We start from the raw sequence: 21,688 nt of genomic DNA, 5'->3' as shown, positions 1-21,688 counted from the left end.
TTGGGTAGTGTGTTGTCCCATGTCTTCTATCCCCGCCATTTGAAATGTCATGGGATCCAATTCCCTTCGAATCAAAAAGTCATTATCGCAAACCAATCTTTTGTCGCAAATAAACACTAGCTCTATATAAAGTGTAGTCTTTTGTCGCAAATAAACACTAATAAACACCAGCTCTATATAAAGTGCAGTCTTTAGAGCAAATAAATACTAGCTCTACATAAAATACTAGCAAAATCATTTTTTTGTCTTTATAGCAAGGGTGCAATTTGCATTCGGATGCATATGTAGGTGTAGAGGTAAGGTGCACTTTCAAATTTTATCATGGTATATAATTTTGATGTAAAATGTTCTTGGGATTATCTCAAAATCTATTTTTATATCTAATTATGAAATTTTAAATTTCAAAAATGATTAAAATCAAGTAGATCTACAAACATATGAAAATCTTGAAAATGGACGATGTAGATAATATGTTGTAAAATACACTATTTCTAAAACTTAAAATCTTTTTATTTTTCATTAGTCATACATCTCGATGTCAAGATGATCAATCAAAGGGTTTTTCAACATTAAAACTACCTTTTCTGATGAATTTTTGAGGGGCATCCGTAGTTCTACATTATAAAGTAGCATCCTTATATAAACGTTTTCCTTATAGCAAACCATTTTTTGTCTTTATAGCAAGTAAAGTCTAGCTCTATATAAAATGCAATCTCTATAACAAATAAAGACCTCTACAAAAAATGCAGGCACCACCATTGTTACTACGGTTTTTTTTTTTTTAGAGCAAATAAAGACTAGCTCTATATAAAATGCTGGCCACCATTGTTACTACGGTTATGTATGGCAAATTAGTTAGTACCCTCGGTCCTTCTCAATGACTTGGCTTTCTTTTAACTCTATTAAAAAATATATTTTTTAACTCCATATTTATTAAATGGTTTGAATTATTTTGGGGCTCTTTTTTCTATAACTCTCTTTAAAAATAATTTATGTCGTGTGAGTCTATAAGAGATTAAGAGGTATTGAGTTCGATTGTGGGAGGGGGCTACTTTTTTTTTTTAGGTACTCTTTTTTATCTTAGCTCTTTAAAAAAAAAAATTCTTATATCTCATGAATTCTAAAAAAATGACCCCCTCATTTTTTCATATTACTACTTTTTTTTGGAGCTCCTTTTTTTATAACTATTAAAAAACAAAAAAATCTTACAAATCATGAGGTCTTAAAACCCCAAAAGAGATAAAAATACACATGCGCTCTGGCAAAAGAGATATTTGTTTTTGGAATTAATTAAATATGAGTAATTTTGATAATTTCCCTTGTTACTGTAAAGAAATATGCTGCCATGACAAAATTCCATCTAACATGATGTCTTTAATAAATCAAAACACAAAAAAGCAATAGGAAAAAATAAGTGAAAATGGGGTTAAGGCTCTTCTTGGGTCTCGCTATCAGAGTGAGGCTATGCAATGAGGTAGCCATCCCTATAGGAGATTTCAAGTTTGTTTCAATATATTAAAAAAGAAAAAAAAAACTAATAATCAACAAATTATTGTTGAGAAATTAGAGAGAAATAATATATTTTTCAATTTTTTGACAGTTCATCAATATTACCTCTTTGATGCACAAAATCAATTGATATTGGAACATAAAAAAAAGACGAATCTATATAGGGCTACTGAAGCTAATCTCAATATATTTGAAACAAATAAAAAAATTATAAAACATTGTTGAGTAATTAAGGAGAAACAATAGATTTAGCGGAACATGTACAGTTCATCGATATTATCTATAGGATGTAATAAATCAAATGATATTGAAGCAAACAAACACAAAGTAACATATAGGTTTTCAAGTTATTTCAATATCTTTAAAAAAAAGATCAAAACATTGTTGTTAATAAATTAGAGAAAATATTAGGTTTTGTAATTTTTTGATTGTTTATTGATATTAGCTCTATGATGCACGAAATTAATCAATATTGAAGCAAAAAAAAACACCGATTTGTAGGGATTTTGAAGATGGTTTCAAAAACTTCAAAATAAACTACAAAATACACTAATAATCATAAAAAACTATGGAATAATTAGAGAGAAATGATAGAGTTGACGATTTTTTCACAATCTAAGGATGTTACCTCTTTGATGCACGAAATCAGTTGATAATGGTGAAAGAAAACAAGTATCTGTATAAGGCTCTTGAAGCGGATTTCAAAAGCTTCAAAACAAACCAAAAATCTTCTGATTTGGTGTGCAAATCATCGAGAACAATGAGGTTTGACAAGAAAAGAAATCACGGATAGAACCCTAAAACCAAAAATTTAATGATCTTAAACTTGATAAACATGAGAATCAGCAAAGGGCTTTTGTAGATAACTTCATTAGATTGAAAATGAACCCATAATCAATCAATTCATGGATAAATAAGAAATAACGTAAGAGATTGGTGATTTTTTTTTTCTGAACGAAGAACCCTAAAAACTCAATAATTTTGTGATAAATGTTGTTTGATTTGGGTTTTGTTGAACCCAAATCTTATCATAAACATAATATTGCTGATAAAAACATGGAAAGATTCCAAAAATTAATCAAAATCCCTCGCAAATTTAAGATTTCAGTTTACAATAGTTTTCATATTACAAAAAAAACGAGTTTTGTCCGCCAAATACGAAAGCTCGAACGATTTTTATGTTTTATGAACTGAGTCTTCTGTGTTTTCAGCAAGGCATATTCACCCTATGCCTAAAACACTACTATACCAAGGACTTGGGCGACTCAGCCTCGGCAGTAAGACGAGGCCGAGGAACTTGGCCGAGGCCGATCGACTCGCCCGATGTTTTGAACCTTGAGTTCATTGTGACTTTTACACGATTTCTCTTATTTAAATTAGGAAAGAAATCTTCAATCTTTTGCTAATAATTTTTTATGAAAAATGATCTTATAGGACCCCCCACTACCCATGTATATAGAGCCCTAATGAAGCACCATTAAATTTGACACGGATCTATAGAAAAATCAAGTCCTGTATCATATGATAACTTTTTTAGAAATCCATACCAACTTTAATGGTGATTCTTTAGAATCCTACACACATAGGTGGGGGAGGATCTTATAGGATCATTATTCATTTTTTATATTAATCATTTAGTTTTCCCTCGCATTTCCAAATTTTCAAGCTCGCTCATTTTCAAGAAAATATCATTAAAATTGCTGAATCGCATCAAAATTCAGAAAGGTGGTGAAATCACCTTGTTTATCACTATTGCGGTCACTCTAATAAGATCATTTCACTCAAATATCTAGTTATTTAAAGTTTATATAAGGATGCAACCTTATAAAGTAGAACTACGGATGCACTTCAAAAATCTATCGGAAAAGGTAGTTTTAATGTTGAAAAGCCCTTTGATTGATCATCTCGACATCGAGATATATGAACATGAGAAAAAAAAAAAATTTAAAATCTAAAAAATAGTGCATTTTACAGCATATTATCTACACCGTCCATTTTCAAGATTTTCATATGTTTATAGATCTACTTGATTTTAACTATTTTTAAAATTTAAATATTTTATAATTAGATATAAAAATAGATTTTGTAATAATCCTAAAAACATTTTACATCAAAATTATATACCATGATAAAATTTGAAGGTGCACCTTACCTCTACAACTGCGAATGCATCCGTATGCCAACTGCACCCTAAAACAAATGTAGCCAAATTGTTACTTGTTATGAATTCTAAACCCAAAAATAAAATGTTTTTATGAAAAGATATATATATTTGCGGAGTTCGGAGCCCAGAAGAAGCAATAGTAGAGCTATGATTTGGCTCCAATAGAATCAAATGATATAAAATACTCAGGATTATTTTGGGCTAGCAAAAACAGTGTGTTCTCAATATAAAACTCAACTACAAACAAGTACAGGTATTTACATCATTTGATTGAGGCCACTTAAGTTCAAATAATTATCAAAATACCCCCATACTTTTTCAAGATTTAATTTAAAAGAAGTACCCTTCTAAAGTTTTTCAAGGTACTCAAATGTAATCACATTTTTAAAGAAGCCAATTTATTGCTAATACTAAATCATTTAACCATATTTTTAAGGTACGCCAGTGAAAATACATTTTAAAGAAACCACTTAGTAACATACTACTTGATTTAACCAACTCAAAAAACTCAAATTATATGGGCTGGTTTGACCATATCAATGATATTTTCTCTTAATCCTTATGTTGAGCAAAATCTTGTTTACTAGAAAGAATACTCAATGCTCACAATTGTTTTAAGGTGTATATTTCTATATTTTTAATCAAGAAATGAATAATTTAAAATAATTTTATTTTAATGTTTTAAAGGCCTATATCTACTGACCATGAAGGGCATGCTGCCACTACATATGGCAGACTCATTTTTTCCCATTTTCCTCTGCAAATTGAATATTCTCTTATAGTTTAATCACCTTGATGAGATCTAGGTGTGTGCAAAATCTGAGATCCTATGTATAAGAGAAGTTAATTTTTCCTCTGTAAAAATGATTCTATGTATAAATGTACAAAACTTTATTCCTAGATGTGTTAAATAGGACGAAGCACACCGCAGCTCGAATATTTTAGCATGACATTATGTATCATGCACACACTTTCTGCAATTTTTTCAGAATTCAAGCGTGGGTAATTTGTCAAGTTCGTGACAATTGCAATACTACATCCCAAGTTAGAATCCTGCTGCACTCTCCACCCATGCATGGGTGCGTAAAAAAAAAAAAAAACAAAGAAAAAAGAAAAGGAGAGCACAAATATGAGAGAGAAGGAAATAGCCAAAACGCGTAAAATTGGACTCCTAATATAAACATTACAATGTCTTAAGTTCCTGAAATAATAATTAAAATTTGCATTAAGGTAGCTCAACTCAACACCAGCTTTTGCCGTTCTCATGCTTTTCAACCATGTTTCTGCTTCTCATGCTTCTACAGGAAAACCCAAAGAGAATTCCCATGCCTCTCAACCCCAGAGAGACAGGAGGGGGGCGTGCAGAGGCATTATAAGGAAGAGGAGATAATGAACATCTTAATCAAAAAGGAATGGATTGCCTACCAGGCCATGTTTCTATATTGGTAAAGTATTTGACAGGCACTACCCCATCAAACCCCTCTGTTAAAATTACCTTATTGTCTGATATGTAAAGCTTCATCCCATCTGAATCAAGAGGTTCAAAATACTTCAACAAATGGATCATCAAACATTTCTTATGAAATTTTAGACCATCCAAAAAGGGAACCTTTTTGTTTTTGAGGTATAAACAAGGGAACTTTTTTGTGCCCCTATAAACATATAACTCGTGTCTGGAGATCCACATTCATACAATCTTAATTGGATGACTAGGAGTGAGCATGGAACAATGTTAAGAGCGGCTGCCAGCTGTATTTTGTTGGGCCACAATTAATGTATGATTTTGTTGTCTGCTCACCCACAGCCATCCAATCAAAATCAAATGGTTGGATCTCTCCAGGCACACAATTACATGTGTCAAGACACATAGAAAGCACATCTAATAAAAAACACAGTAATTACCTTGCAAAGCTTTTTCGACATCTAAGAAAATCAAAACATTGACATGACGACGCATTCCTGGAAATAAGAATCAGTAGTTCGGTTAGAACTTAATTAACCTAAATATCACACACTTAATTCTTATAATAATGACCTAAAGAAAGTGCGTGCATCATACATATAGTTTAATCAGAAACCTAAAGAAATGCATATATAAAAACTAAAAATCTTCCATCTCTTTTAATAGAACTGTAAGGAAAAAAAATCCACATTTCTCTTGAGAAAATCCTTCATTGCAAGTGTTTCACCTCTTCCTTTCTTCTTCTTCTTCTTCTTCTTTTTTTTTTTTTTTTGGCCTTGCATTTCATCATCTTTTTCCCCTCCATTTTTTCTTTGATGATACCCTTTCTCTTCCTCTACTTCAATTTCATCTTCGCATCTCCTTTATCAACATTTCCAGTTTCCTCCTTTCTTATTCAATCTCCTTCACCTGATTCATTTTCTCATCATTCCCAGACTTCATTTTCTTCTCTATCATTTCTGCAGATTATATTCTCCTTTTCTTACTTGCTACATTACCATTACACCTCTAAGAAATAAAAAACAATAATGACTAGAGAGTTTCCCTTGGTAACCAGAAGCAATACATCTTTCCGCAATTTTTTTTCAATTTTTTTTTATAATTCAATTTTTTTTGGATAACTTCATTCACATGTAATTCGTGAAAGAACATACCACTAATTACTTCTCCATCTGTTGGCAAGCCACTGGAGAAGTGAACATGTATCCTCGACATACGTTGGAGCCCGGAATGCAAGATTGAATCAAGATTCTTCTTGTATGTTCCATGTACACAAACTGCATAATTGAGCATGGTAGCTTTTAGAGTTATATTTAACCATTCTTGAAATGTTTTTTTTTGGGGGGCGGGGGCCAGAGAGAGAGAGAGAGAGCCAGAGGGGCAGAGATCACCTTGGACTTCATCAGCAGAGAGGATCGGCTTCAATAAGCTTTCCGATGTAATATCCTGGAAAGTGAAACATCAAAACCAACAATGAGTCCAATGATTAGGTACAGCCAGTCAAGTATGTTCTACAAAAAGACAAAAGTGGTCAGGGATAATTATAATTAAGAGATGCTTCTTTACTCTTTTTTTTGAGATAAAGTTAAAATAGAGAAGCTTATTTGCTTTATGAGCATGTATACTGTTTTCCCTCGGAAGCATAGTTTACTTCTACTCCCTCAGTCTCTACTTGGGATGATTTTTTCAATTTGGAATTTTGGGAAACACCTAAGAATAACTAGATGATTGTTCTCAAATGAAAAAAATTGAAATTTGAATTTTTTAACATTTAGATCTCACCCTCTAAAAATTGGATTGTTTCTATTCAATCTTGAGACATTATTTTTTTCCAGTGCTCAGAGTTAGGATTTTTTTTTAATTATTGAGGTTAATCTATGTGTTAAAGAGGTTATATCTCAAAATTTTGGGGTCCTAAAATTAATTCTAGGTGGGGCTTTACCCGATGGAGTAGAATATCTTTTGGGTTACTTTATTGTGATAATTGGGACTGTAGAGCAATGTTTTTTATTTGACTCGGGGCACGTACACGGCCCTGGCCCAAGCCGAGTCGGGGTGGGTTTGGCCGAGTCCTCCATACCTCAGATAAAGCATAAAAAAAATAAATATAAAATCCCTTCGTGCCGAAGGGAAGAGCTTGAGGGGCATGTGGCCAAAGGAGAGAGCCTGGCGCCAAATTTTGGCCACGTCTCTCTATCCTTTGGGCTTTGAAGAGGCCTAGGAAAGCCATGAGTTGAAGAGGAAGACAAGGGCCATGAAGAGGAATGCATCTCCGAGTTCATAAATAGCGGAGGCCTTTGATAAATGTCGGAGAGAGAGGAGGAAGATCATCACTGGGGGATGATTTGCCTTGGGCCATGACCACTCTTGGGTGCCCACTCTTGGGTTTGAAGGGTATGTTGAGCATTGAAGAGTTATCTACAAAAATTTAGAGAGATGGAGGGGGACAAGCAATATGGGGAGGAATGAGAAAGAGAGAAGTGGGGGATGCCAATAGTAATGGTAGCTGTGGGAATCCAATGGGAAACAATAATGGAGGGGGGGTTAATGGGGATTGTATACTGGTCCAATGCAAAACCACCATCATTTCATCATAATTTCATATCATTTCGAATTACTTTGCAATCATTTCATGCTCCTCCAAAATCATTTTGAAGCATTTCTGTCAACCAGCTCCAAACATGAGCCTAAACTCTTGTTCATTTTCAAAGTCTCATTTTAGAAATCGTCTTCCGTCTACTCCCGTACGACGTAAAAGGTTGGGTGAATCTCATTTCAAACAATGTCTACCCACATGGGTAGTTTTGTAGTAGGAATCGAACTAGGGAAATAGTGTTCTAATTAACAAACTAATCGCGCCCAACAATTGACTCCTCACTAAGGTCGTATCTAGATATCTACCTTTATTGAGTGGCCCTGATTGGCACGAATCAAAAGCTCCCCATTTTCTTCCAGAAGGCTGAAACGTTGTTTGCTGTCCTTCCTTACAGCCTGCATAATGTGTACATCAAAAGCATTAGAATCTATATAAACCATTAGGAACCATGTATTGGCACACATATGGTATTTCTTTTTCTACAAAATAGTGGTAAAATACATTGATCCAGTAGAAAAAAACATAATAATCTGCTAAAATGCCTAACTCGTGTGTGTATGTGTGTGAAGTTGTGAAGACATCAGGTCGGCTTATGGTTTACAAAATGACAAAAAGGAAATGGGTAATATTGCAAATGACTACTCCCAAACAAGATATAAAAATGTGGAAATATTTAAAATCAGATGGAAAAACACAAATATTCTTCAAGAATACACTAAGAGTAATGGATCATTCAACAGAGTCTCCTAGATCCAGACATGAAGAAATGGATATGTCTATAAACTAAATGGAAAGTATAGGATGAGACCATTTACCTTTGGTACAAGGTGGTCACATTAATCTTGACCATTAGATGTGAAATTGGATGACTGCAATTATTCCATTGACCAAGCTCAAACTTCAAAAGATTTTTTCTCGAATTTTGTGACACATCCAAGCTTTCAAACTTCACATCGGATGGTTGTAAGTAATTGTGACCACCTTGTATCAAAGATAAATAGTCTCATTGTATACAATCCCTAACCTAAATGATATGGATAAAATATCTAATTGATAAGGAAACATGCATAGAACTATAATTGAGGGTTGGGGCCACATCAACTAAGACCTGCATACTAATGTCAAGATATGATATAAAGTTAAGAATCAGCTTATAATAGAGTCAATGCAGCAATGTAGCACCAGATCCCAAAGATAGAAAGTGAATTCTAATTGAGAAAGGTAAATTTCTTTCCAAAACAAGAGATAGTTAACTTAAGATATTTCTAACAATAGAGTATCTACACTTCAAATGAAATATCCTAATTTGGGAAAAGAGATAAAACTGATCATTTATCAAAATTTGAGTTTGAAAACCTTGTAATTGACCTCTTTTGACTATAATTCCATTTATTAAAAAAAGAAAAACACCGCATATTAGCAATGAAATAAAATAGAAAAAAGTGGTAAACTAAAAACTTGTGCTAGAGAAGCTATCAAATCAACTTACCTCCTTAATATCTTCGATGGTATGTGCTTTTAGGGCAACATTAGCAAATGTTCGCAGGTTCAATTCCAACAAGTCGCTCACCCTTACATAACCATCACTCCGCATATTCAAATTCAACTCAGAAGCCATATGGCGCAAAATCCTTGTTCTGGAGGCAAGATGTTGTAATAAGGTAAATATAAATTAATAAGAAACCACATTACAACAATAGAAATATATACAAATAAAAAAGTTCGATTCATAGTTATATATGAAGCTCCTAAACTGTTGATATTCAGCAATGTTCAAAGAAACTACCTGTTCCAATCCCACCCCCACTTACCAACTGAAAAACGTTAATAAAAAAAAAATCCATGCTTGAAACACCATTAAGTAATGCACAAAAAAAAAAAAGCAACAATGACATAAGAATGGGCACAATTAAGAGTTCAAGACAAATAAATGCCCTTCGCAAAAAATTAAGAATAGAAAGAGAAAGAAAAGACAATGGATTTCAATTCTCATAAACTGGGAAAAAAAGAGATAGAGAGAGAAATATAAGAAATCTCACAGCAGTCGACCAAGGGCATCGATCTTATCCATTTTTGTTTCCTTTGAACCTCGTCCACCTCTCGAAGTCCTTCGATCTTCTGCGGTTTGAGAAGCACCCCATTCTGAACTGCTTCCCCTGACACCCAGCTACACCAAATTTTATCACACAATTCCTTTTCATCATGTCTCTTTTTTTTTTTCTTTTTATAAAAAGCATGCCTCTCTCCCCATTCAGCTCCTTTAAGCTCTTTCCTTTAATCATGCTCTGCTTTTTCCTTTTTTGTGTGTGTATGTGTGTGTGGGGGAAGGAACGTCTCCTTTTATCATGTGTCAAAGAAAACATTACAAAGTTGTTGTTCTAGTACTAAATGTTCTTTCAGCCATTAAAGTAAGCACAAAAAGAACTACACAGCATTATCAAAATAATCTATATTTTTGTATCAAGATAAGAAAGACTAAAAAGAAAACTCCACTGCCTCAAGGGCCTTATGAAGCATCTCTCTCTCACACACACACACATTAATAAAGAGGCATCCAATTCTATTCCCAACTTCAATTCTATAATTTCCACATGGCTGACAAAATAAAATTAGGGTTCAGGGACTCTCACCATTAAAAAAGTTCTCCAAAAAAAAAAAACAGAAATTGCTCCCAGGGAGTTCAGCAACAAGTGCTATGAACCTAAAAAATTATCGCGATGAAAACAAATTTTCCAGGAAAAAATAAAGCAATTAAATGCTATAAAATAAAATATATACCATGAGCTTAGTAGCATAAATGTCTCAGTTTTACGACCTTTGTCACATTTTTTTTTTTTTTTTCCTCTCTTTAAACACAACTCCTAATATGAATCCTCCATTTAATCACAGGTCATAGATAATTAAACTGGTATAAAAAATAATAACTTTGGTGCTTTCTAGAAAGAGAAAACAGAAGCTTTTAGGTTTCGTTCAGGGACGTACCGTCTTCTAGAGAGAGAAGAGTTTGAGGCGGAAGGAGAAGCACTGGAGTTCTTATCCATGTGAAGAGGGAGAGAGAGAAAGGGTCTTAGGGATTGGGAGAAGAGGAGAGAGAACCTGGATGAATAAGGACCAGTTTGAAAGCGGAGGGCATTGCAGAGCATAAGAGCCCACATCTCTCCTCATATAATAAGAGGAACACAACCCGCTGACACTAAAGAGGAGAGAGAATGACCGATAAATTTGATAATATTCTAGAGAGAGAAACTTTGAATGCTAAAGGGGAGAGAGAATGAGAGATGAGAAACTTGTAGAGAGAGAAATGCTTTATGGTAGGCTGGACCGCATTCTACAACATGCGGTGAGATATAAAGCATCATCTTACCACGTAAATAGGCGGTCCATCGTAAATAGGCGGTCCATCGAAAAACAATTGTAACTAGCTGTTCAAATATTTTTTTAATATAATTAATATTTTTAATTTTATTTTTTCATATTCATGATCTTTCTTTGTTAAAGACGTTATATTATTTAAAAATTAAGATTAAATTATATTCAAAAATATATTTATTGTCGAGCCCACATTTCTACATAGGCTGGCCGCATAGAAGCTTGTCCATATTTTTATGAGATTATATACTATAAGACTATTTATCTTTCTTATAAGGATGTCACAATTATTTGTAACTATTAGATGGACTTATAGTGTGTTACGAAGTTCAAGAGTTTATTTTATTACGAATGAATTATGATAGTTTGGAATTGGAAGTGTAATTTTTCACGCTTGTAATTGGAGATTTTATTTTTTTTATCTTTAAAGATAAATAATTTCTAACAAATAAATGAAGGAGCAATAAATTTTTCTATGAAAGAAATTTAAATATTGCAACTTACTGTTCTGAACGAAATAGGTTAAAAATTCGATATTCAAATCTGGACTGCCAAATACCGAATTTCTAGAACTAAAAGCACAATTTCAATAAAAACTAAGTAAAAATTGAGCTAAAAGGGGAAATGTTTTTATGGAACCCCACCTACTCGTCCCCTGATCTTAGTCATCAAATCTGAGTAGATAGCTAAGATGGCTTGAGCCACAATGTCACAAACTAACTCTTAACCATTAGATCTTGATTGGACGGCTCAAAGTTTTTTATTTTTTATTTTTATTCTATAAATCATTTTAAAACAAAATTTAAGATATGCAGACATTTGATAAAAGTGCACATGATAAAAATAAATAAAAAATAAATAAAATAAAATAAAAAAGTGTTCAGGGGATGACAAATTACTAGAATACCCCTAAAAATTACAAAGAAAATATTTATTTTTCATTTTTTCTAAGTTCACCCTACTTTTATGAGGGACACCCAAAATTTCATCAAAAAATTAATAACCATTCGATTAATGTGGCATGAACATTAATAACCGTTCGATTAAGATTGAACGGCTGAGAAGTGGGGTCGCGTATAATTTATATGTTGTTACAGTCACATAAAAAGTTCCTTCAAACTTAAAAGGCGTGGTTTGTATTAGGTTGTGACCTTAAACAAAATAAAAAAATTATAAGATGAGATTAAAATCTAGTTTCATCTCTAATTATAAATTTTTAAAAAGTTTAAAATCAAGTAAATCAATAAACTTATAAAAATCTTGAAAACGGACGGTTCAGATAATATGTTGAAACATTCAGTTTCTCAACCATGCCGAACATGTATTTGGAAAAATAAATAATTTTTAAACATAAAGAATGAACTTTTTTAATATAATTTAAAAAATGTCAATTTTAAGTTTTTGTTGGGCCACATTATAGAAAGAATATATTTATAATCAAATGTGGGTAAATATTTTTAGGGCTAAAGCTTTACCGCAGTTTGTAAAGCCTCGCAATAAAGGGGGTGCGGTTTTTATAGAGCCTAGGCTCTAAACAATCAAATTAGAGCTTACCTTTAAATAGTGTTGAGATATGTGGTTTCAATATAAAATCTTTGTGATAGCCTTAAAATAATATTTTTGCATTTATTTATAAAGTTTAAAGATTCAAAAATAGTGTAGATCGATATATCTATGAAAATCTTGAAAATTGACGTTCAAAAAATGCGTCGCAAAATACACTATTTCCAAAACTTGAAATCCATTTTTTTCTCAGGTCCATGAATCTTGATATCGAGATGATCAATTTTAAGATATTTCGGCATCAAAACAAGCTCTTCTAATGAAATTTTTGAGGTAGACTCAAATTTGATTGTTTAGAACATCGGCTCTATATAAACTTCTCCCCACAATAAAAACCCCACTAGAAAATCTAGTTTCATCATCATAAATACCCTTCTTATCACATGTGAATATGTTTCCTCCCCCACTATAAAATTTGAAGTACCAAAAATAACAAATATGACAGTCATGACCACTTGAAATAGACAATCCAAACAATCCAAAAAACATAAAAGACATGTTATTTTCCATGATTGACATTGTTTTTTAAAATCCATGATTGATAAAGTCAAATTATCATTTTGCAAGCTTTCTAAAAATAGAAGTTGATTTTCCAACATTTGATCGGGTACCTAGCAAAGCTGCAAACCCTACAAAATGCTCTCTCCCTTGAAGAAGTAGCAAATAAACTGAATCCAATTTGAGCTCTACGAGCCATGCTCAAAAGTAACTCAGAGATCGACAGCAATTTTTGTTGACATGAGCTATGAACTACAAAACAAACTCTTTTTAGGCATAAGATTGACAATGGCAGCAGTTTTTCTTGACATGAGCCATAGACTTCAAAAAAAACTCTTGCTGGGCATTGCAAGCACGTCACAAAAAGCAGCTCTCAATAAACTAAACAAAAAAAAAGAAAATATCTCTTTATCCTCTATTTTTAACTTCCGTATCTCATGATATCCTTGAAAATATTACTTGTAAACAAAAAATCTCCATCGTTTCTATCTTACAACCCCCTAGACCCCTTTAACCATAAATTTTTGACCCAAACAAACACCAAACTAACACCTTATTCAAACTCCATCTCTCTCTAAAACTCTATCTCTCTTCGCTTCTCGATGAGTTTACCAACCGAAAGGTTTAACTTGAGCTCAACCACGACCACACCTTACGTGTGAGACAAAAATAGTTTTAAAAAGAGATATGGAGTTTGGGTTTTAAAGAAAGATTGAGTTTTAAAGAGAGTAATGGAGTTTGAGTTTTAAGAAGAGATGAAATTTTGAAAGAGAACGAGAGAGACGATGTAAGACAAAGATGGACTTTGAGTCTCTTAGACATAGAGTTTTGAGAGAGAGAGACAATAATGCAAGAAAAAGATAGAATTTTAAAACAAGAGAGATAAAATCATTTCATAAGTTGTTGAGATCAATAATACATGATCAAAAGGGTTTAAGGGGTTAAAGATAGAAAAGATGAGAGTTTTTTTTGCTTACAAGTAATATTTTCAATTCTTGGATCGGATGAGATATAGAAGTTAAAAATTTGAGATAAGAGGGTATCTTCTCAAAAAAAAAATATAAAGGAACCACTAAAATCCAACATACAAGACCCACTTTGTTTTGGATTAGTTACACAAATCCACATCAAGAACATGAACCAAAATATCAGCTCATTAAATTAACCCTTGATTACACTAGCAAAAAAAAAAACCCTAGATTAAAATTCAAAATTCCAGGCCTCCATTGTTTCTACCCTTTTTCTACATATTTGGTTCAACCAAGACCTATGTTGAACCAACTGTTTTAACCAATGGCTGCACTAGCTATTGCATAGTGTATTCTATAACAGCATTACTGGTCAACAACTGAATTTTAATTTCTTAGATTACCGAACTAAAAAGAAAATGTGGCTCCAATGTATAGCCTTAGGGATCTCTAGCAAACCACTGGTGCTAGAGAGAGAGAGAGAGCGATGTTGTCATCGACGACTGTCAGCATGGGTATCATTTTCCATTTCCTCAGCATCATCAAATCGCTGATCATCAATTTGGAACTGCCATGCATAAAAAAACAAAAAACTAATGATAGGAAGCAATTAAAATATTTATCTAAAAAAAAGGATTACTTTCGAACAAAACCTTGTCATCAATAGCAAACAACTCAACTCATTGTCAACAAAAGGAAAAAAGGGAACTATACATGAACTAGCAATATGGTACAAGGTACACAACAAAGACTTTCACCATTGTTCCAAATAGACAGGAGAGATTTAATGTGCCCCAGATTATGTAACGCAGAAACTAGGTCCACAGTTTTGCATCAGTGCTACTGACTATGATTTCCCCTATATACACGTGATCTGTATAAGTCTAAGAAGCTCCCTGCCCCAAAACACAATCAACATGTATATAAAAATTGTCTCAATGAAAGACAGACAGGCCGTATTCCAGTTACATTCATATAAAAACGCAGTTCATGGGATTAGAACCCATGCGTTTTCGAGATAACATTAGAAAGAATAGCGACCTCACACTTTACTGCAAGTCTTATTATCCATATGGTACGATTGTAGCGACAAAAGAAATAGTTTCTGGAAAAGTCCAAAACGGCATCAATACCGTTTTAAAAATGCATTCATTATTTTACCCTAAAAAAAGTTGAGATTTACATGGGACTCAAATGAAGTATTCAATATACGCCACTTATTACAATACTATTTGTTATGTACTACAAAAATACAAAACATTAGAGGGTATTATACGGTACTAAAAAAATTATAACCCACAAGCCCTCAAGATTATATAATCCCATGTGACTCAAAATTAGAGTCCTATAGGACTCAAAATTACATATCCCACACTTAAACTCAATAGTCGCATAAAATTTTATCTTTAAAATGTAAATGTGGTTCACATTTTAATTCCTAAAATGCAAAGTGCCATTTGAGGAATTTCACCGTGAATCCTTTTAGGATAAAATATACATGATTTTATCCACATAACTATCAAATATGTTAATAGATACTTCAAAATATTATTTTATTGAAGAAGATAATGCAAAGCATTATTCCAAATAAAGTTGAAAAAACATATTTTGAAAAACAAAAGAATAGAAAAATATTTTTTTTGTTTTTATTGAATAAGAATATATTTATATTTTCCAACGTGTGCTTTTGCTCATAAGATTTCATATATTATTTTATTATATGATTTATGTATATACTAAATATTTATATATAAAGTTGTGTGGGCATCTTGGGGCCGTAATGATTTTTTACATACTAATCTAATATACACATAAATCTGTAAAGTATTTCAAAAAGTAATAAATGAAATTTATAACATTACAGCATATATAATTTAAATAAAAACAAATTATGTGTTTTATTAAATTTTAGATAAAATATTTTGAGACCATATTCGACTATATTATTTTAAGCGTGGGACAATGTAACTTTATCATGTGGGATTATATAATTTTGAGTCATATAGGATTAAAATTCGTAGTGCATGCGAGCTATATATTTTTGAATCCCATACAATGCCCTTTAATATTTTGTACGTTTATAGTATTTGACAAACACTATTTCTACTATAGTAAATGATTTTTGTAGTATTTGACAAACACTATTTGTACTATAATAAAGAACTTATATTAAATGCTTTATTTGAGTCCCACATGAATCACTTTAATTTAATTTGTTATGTACTATAATGAATGCATGGCCAAAATGGCCATCATGGCTATTTGGACTCTACAGAAGCTACTACTAGTGCTATCATTGTATGTAACATGGATAAAACTCACCTTGAGGGCAAGGTGGCTGTTCCTTTAAACGTTACCTTGAAAGTCAAAAGTTCAATACCCATGAATAGTGCTTCTATATGAATATAATTTAGAGATGGATGTATTTCATTGAGACACTTGTTATATACATACTGATAAGCATGTTGGAGTGGAGATTTTCGCAGACACATACAGATGAGTTTCGTCCCTTGTTGAGGCATATAGACACATTTAGTGTGGACAAGCAACACAAGAAAGAAAAAATGCCAAGGTAACACCCGCGTATCTGAAAGGGCAGTTTTCAGGTTTGATGTTTCTAGCACTCTTATCCATGTCAGACGATGATACATGGGTACGTGTCTTTGCAATTTAGACCCCAGTGGATAATTAGCAACTATGGCGAAAGCGGAACTCCACTGCCTGTCACCAAGAACAGACAATGGATGTCTCCATGTTGCATCATATATTCATCACAAATGATATGCTTCCCAGTTTTTGTATGCAGGAATTTTTAACAGATAGCAAAGACGAATATATACACACCTCAAGTATGGTACGTGAAAGGTCATTATCCTTCACTCCATTTGAGTGACCGATAGGATTGGCAAAATTTTCAGAGAAACACCAACCTGAGTCTTCATCTACAGAGAAGAACAGTAGTATATAAGTGGAAGTTCCCCACATACTAAGAAAAATTATGAATAAAAAATAAGTATAAAACTTTATTTGAACTAACCTAAAGCTGCATCATCATCCCCTGCCTCTTCATCCCCAAAAACCCAGCCAGCGTCTTCTCCATCCTCTGGAGAAATCATGGGTAGAGGTCACTCAATTTGAGGGATCTTCAAAAAAAGAAAGGAAAAAACCCATATAATAATCAAGAAAGGATCGCTACCTTCATCTTGGTCAGGATTCATTTCAGCACACTGACAGAAAACATTGAACAACGTATCCACTATGGAAAAACCAAATTAAGGATCCCATCACAGGCATATATCAAAAAGGAAGGAGCAAACTTTTTTGTTGAAAGAGATGTGTAAGATTCTAGCTTTATTTCACAAAAGCTTTTTAAGTTAGATTGCGGTTATGTGCGAGGCTAAAATATTAGAGGAAACAGAAACATGCAAACAATATTGTGAATTAAATTATTAAAGTATATACATGTGAGAGACATCCAAGGATACAATGGCTGGGATTTGATGGCACAAGGCGCATCTCTGTGACCTTTGACAGCTCAAACTTCCGATCAGGTTCAGTGTCTGAGGTATCAGAATCATCTTCTTCACCACTAGCAGCTTCTGTCTCAATCTGCAAAAAAGTATAAAACTCAGAATGATGAAACGCAAATACCATTCAAAGCAATTAGGGGATATTTTTCTGGATAACTAAAAAAAGAGACAAAAATGAAGGATAAGATGCTAGTGCCGCAAATCTTAAGTAGCAGTTTCCCTTCATATACTTCTGAGTCAATGAACATAGGAACACAATATGTAGGTCAAAGAAAATGTAAAAAATATGCCAACTGGACAAGGCTTATTGCTATACAAACTTCTACAGATTATTTAAGATTATCCACACTTTTCATTTTCTTTTTCCTTTCTTTTCCTTAGAAGTATTCTGAACGCTGACAGATGCAGCAATAAGAGGAAAAAAGAGCTTCTGAATAAAGTGCCAAGACACATAAACAGAGCCTACACCAAAATAAAATTTCAAAGCTCCAAATATAAAAAGAGACATTTCAAGCTTTAACAAACTACTTAAATGGGATGGAGATAGGAACGATGACGATATTGTATATCACAAAAAACGACAGGAAGAAATTATTTCCCAGCCACAAATCTAGTCCCACTAAGCAAGCCACCTTCCACAAACAGCAGCCATTGATATTCAGAAAGAAATGAATGCTACATAAAAAAAATCAGAAAGAATTTAATTTTTTTGATTCACAATTCAAGAAACCCCTATATGGCCGTTTTACTTGTTCTCATGAGAGCAGACAAGTTTTTACACTGAATATAACCAATGAAGACAGTGATAGAATTATCACATCAAAGAAATTGGACTTGACTACCTAACCTAGATCAACCTGAGCAAGAATCTTTTGACTCTTCAACCATGAATTGTTCATAGACTTCATGCCAGTTCCCAAACAAACATCCCAAAAGTAAGCCTCCAACTGTTTCTATAACTAAGCCTGAAAAGTAAAAGAACCATCAAAAAATTAATGACAATGGCTTTGATCAGAAATGAAAAATAAAAGAAAATTTGACACTGAATTCTGAATACTTCTTAAATTAAGCGCCAAGCCCAATATGAACATCAGGGAAGACACCCTCCAAGTTCCGAGCTCATTCCTTACTTCCAACAACTCCCCTTACACTATAATGCATCTTATTCAAAGAATTATTAGGCTCAGGGTTCTGAAATAGCTTTTTTTGCTTTTCAATCTATTAATGATCTTGAATACATTGTTTCTGAAACTTCCAGTGTATCTCATGGCGCATCCATGAAAAATCAATAGTGAATTCAAACAGAATAGGTATCTGGCCAGGAGATCTGTGATTTGGTAGACTCAAGTAACAATTGGTATGTATATTTAACACTTTTATTTCAATTTTTTATTTTGTTACTTGAAGTAATTATGATATGCGGAGCTCTAACATTTCCTCTCTTTTTTATTTGAGAAAAAGATGAACTAACATTTTATTTACTTAAAGGAAACTGTTGGGAGAAAACCCCAAATGTTAAAATACATATTTAAAATGACTAATCTTTATCTTTGGGCTGTATCCCACTATTCTAACAAGTACAGTGGGAGGTACTCAGACCAGCCATCCAACATTCATACTTATTAATGGACAGTGGAGATAAGCAGCTGTTGTGCTGACAAACAAGACAAACTTCAAAGATAGGGCAAAGACTCATCTCAAGCAATTGTTAATACCTACGGATGTTGGATTGGCTGTATGAGTACCATACATAATATTCCGTAGGAGCATTGGACATTTTCCCGTTTGCATTAAGTTTCTTCAGTTAAGTTAGAATTGTTGAAATCTAAGTATGCCACATGCCGATAATCAGGGGTTATATATGTTCAAAGAAATTGTTTGGAATTCTCAGGAATTTTCTGCTTAACTACGATTTACGCCGTTATGGGTTAGATAACTCTGTACTGATTTCCAATAATCTCAATAATTAATTGCTTGCAATTAACCATAAATGTATCAATGCAAACCAAACTAACCAGTAGACAATGGAATGATCAAACTCAACTTGTCCGAACTCCACAATTCCAATTTCAAAAACTATGAAAAGAACACAAAAAATAAAAATTCCACCCAATCAAAAAGCACTCCACTCACAAACCCAAGTTTACGAGCATCCACCAAATTATGGCAAAAACAGTACAAACTACACCAATTTTACGGACTTCACCCTAGAGCCTATTTCTTCCAGCTAAATAAACCCCCAAGCAATAAATGGGCATAGACAACATTGAAAAATCCAAAACTCCTGACAATCATAGAATATCAAGCCTCTATAATTCTCAAACCCAAAAAAACCAAAGAAAGATCCTGAAATACAGTAAAAAAAACAGCACTAATACCTGAGCATAAATGCATGGTGAAGGATAAGCCTCTGGATCCCTCGAGATCGCATGCAAAGAAACAGACAAAAAATCGACAGCATACCCCTTTCGCCTATCCAAATCGCTTAACCAAACCACTCTCCTATAAAAACAACCAAAATAAAACATAAAAAACCCCAAAAAAAACGGATAAATCCTAGAACGATAATGAATTCAACAAACAAGCTCCACAGGCAGATAAACAATCCAATAGTATGTTTTAGAGAGCCAAAAACTGAAAAAGAAGTCGTTCTGGAGAGAGAGAGAGAGAGAGAGAAGAAACTAGAGTCCTTACTTTGAAGAGATGTAAAGAGTGCCAGGCGATTCAGGAGGGTTGGTGCCGAAAACCAGAGCTATTTCTGGTTCGACGTGCATAAGCTCCTCGCCATTTTCATGGTCGAAATAAGGTTTTCCTGCTTCTCCTCTTTCAGTAACCTCTACAAACCCTAACCCCATTTCTGCAACTTTTTTCTCTGTTTTTTCTGGGGTTCAAAATGTGAAATTTTTTCGCTTTGAGAAAGATGGAGACCGCCTGAACCCCCTTTCCCGTTATTTATAGCGGTAAAATGATAAACAAATAACCACAACATTTTGCCCAATGGCGAGATGATATCTACCTACTATTGAAGCGGGAATACGTGAGAAATTTATGCTTCCCCTCAATTAATTTATTGTAAAAAAAATTTGAATTTTTGAATTTTTTTTTTGGGTATGGTTTGTATAGAGCCTAGGCTCTAAACAATCACCTATCTTTAAATAGCATCGAGAAATGTGGTTCGAGCACTGAAAATCATTGTGATAGCTTTAAAATATATTTTTATCTTTATTTATAAAGTTTAAAGCTTCAAAAATAGTGCAGATCTATATATTTATGAAAACTTGAAAATCTTGAAAATTAATAATCAAAAAATGAATTATAAAATACATTATTTTCAAAACTGAAAATCAATTTTTTTTCTCATGTCCATGCATCTCGATGTCAAGATGATCAATTTGAGGATTTTTAGGCATCAAAACAATCTCATGTAGTGAAATTTTTGAGAAAGGCTCGAATGTGATTGTTTAGAGCCTCGGCTCTATATAAGCTTTTCCCTTTTTTTATTCATACAATTTTATTTTCAAAATACCCAAACTTAGAACTTTGATGGACCAAGTAAGAACTTCGCTGCAGTCGCCTACGGATTTTGAAGATTGGGGGTTAAGACTTCAAGCCATGGCCTCAAACCTTCAACATCAAAAGTTGCTCGACTTATAACCAAAATCTTGACTTTGAACTTTCACGACATGAATTACATATTTATTGAAAAAAAAATTGTTTCATGCGGGCTGGACTATATTTCTACAATATGCGGTCTAGAGGTATAAAACATCCTTCTTAAAAGTGGATGCAAATAGGTGGCCTATCTAAAAACAAGTGTAACTAACTGTCCAAATGTTTTCTTAATATAATTATTTTTTTTATATTTTTATTTTTCTTATATTAATAATATGATTATATATTCTCGAAAAATTAAAATCAAATTATATTTAAAAAACATATATATTACCGGGCCCGCATTTCTACAATATGTGGGCTGGCCACATAGAAACGGGTCTTTATTGAAATGACTTCAATCTTTAAAGATTTGAA

The 21,688-nt window shown here is 33.0% G+C and overlaps 2 protein-coding genes across 7 annotated transcripts; both read right to left on the bottom strand.

Annotated features, from left to right (window-relative positions):
• Positions 1–4,818: 4,818 nt before the first annotated feature.
• On the bottom strand, positions 4,819–11,098 carry LOC18445875 (uncharacterized). Of its 6 annotated transcripts, XR_016048527.1 has the most exons (9): positions 10,714–11,073; positions 9,771–9,887; positions 9,221–9,368; positions 8,547–8,712; positions 8,037–8,126; positions 6,527–6,581; positions 6,290–6,412; positions 5,576–5,632; positions 4,819–5,200 (listed from the first exon to the last, which is right to left on the bottom strand). XR_016048527.1 is itself a non-coding variant. In XM_006856001.4 (8 exons), the coding sequence occupies exons 1-8, from the start codon at positions 10,884–10,886 to the stop codon at positions 5,076–5,078; spliced, it is 888 nt and encodes a 295-aa protein (XP_006856063.2). In that variant the 5' UTR covers positions 10,887–11,098; the 3' UTR covers positions 4,819–5,075. The 6 variants fall into 6 exon arrangements, 5 of the variants coding, with proteins under 5 accessions (XP_006856063.2, XP_020530173.2, XP_088713077.1 ...); XM_006856001.4 differs by lacking the exon at positions 8,547–8,712 and having other exon boundaries at positions 10,714–11,098; XM_020674514.2 differs by lacking the exon at positions 8,547–8,712 and having other exon boundaries at positions 9,771–9,898; positions 10,714–10,844.
• A 3,199-nt stretch (positions 11,099–14,297) lies between these two features.
• On the bottom strand, positions 14,298–20,581 carry LOC18445876 (nucleotide-sensitive chloride conductance regulator (ICln) family protein). The gene is made up of 7 exons (XM_006856002.4): positions 20,354–20,581; positions 20,038–20,161; positions 17,615–17,738; positions 17,326–17,385; positions 17,167–17,232; positions 16,974–17,071; positions 14,298–14,697 (listed from the first exon to the last, which is right to left on the bottom strand). The coding sequence occupies exons 1-7, from the start codon at positions 20,512–20,514 to the stop codon at positions 14,623–14,625; spliced, it is 708 nt and encodes a 235-aa protein (XP_006856064.1). The 5' UTR covers positions 20,515–20,581; the 3' UTR covers positions 14,298–14,622.
• Between the last annotated feature and the right edge of the window lie 1,107 nt (positions 20,582–21,688).

Source organism: Amborella trichopoda, chromosome 13, assembly GCF_054954075.1.
Source record: "Amborella trichopoda isolate Santa Cruz 75 chromosome 13, AtrichopodaSantaCruz75HAP2 v2.0, whole genome shotgun sequence".
NCBI lineage: Eukaryota > Viridiplantae > Streptophyta > Magnoliopsida > Amborellales > Amborellaceae > Amborella > Amborella trichopoda.
The sequence above is the reverse complement of the archived record's forward strand: the minus strand, read 5'-3'. Positions and strand labels throughout refer to the sequence as shown.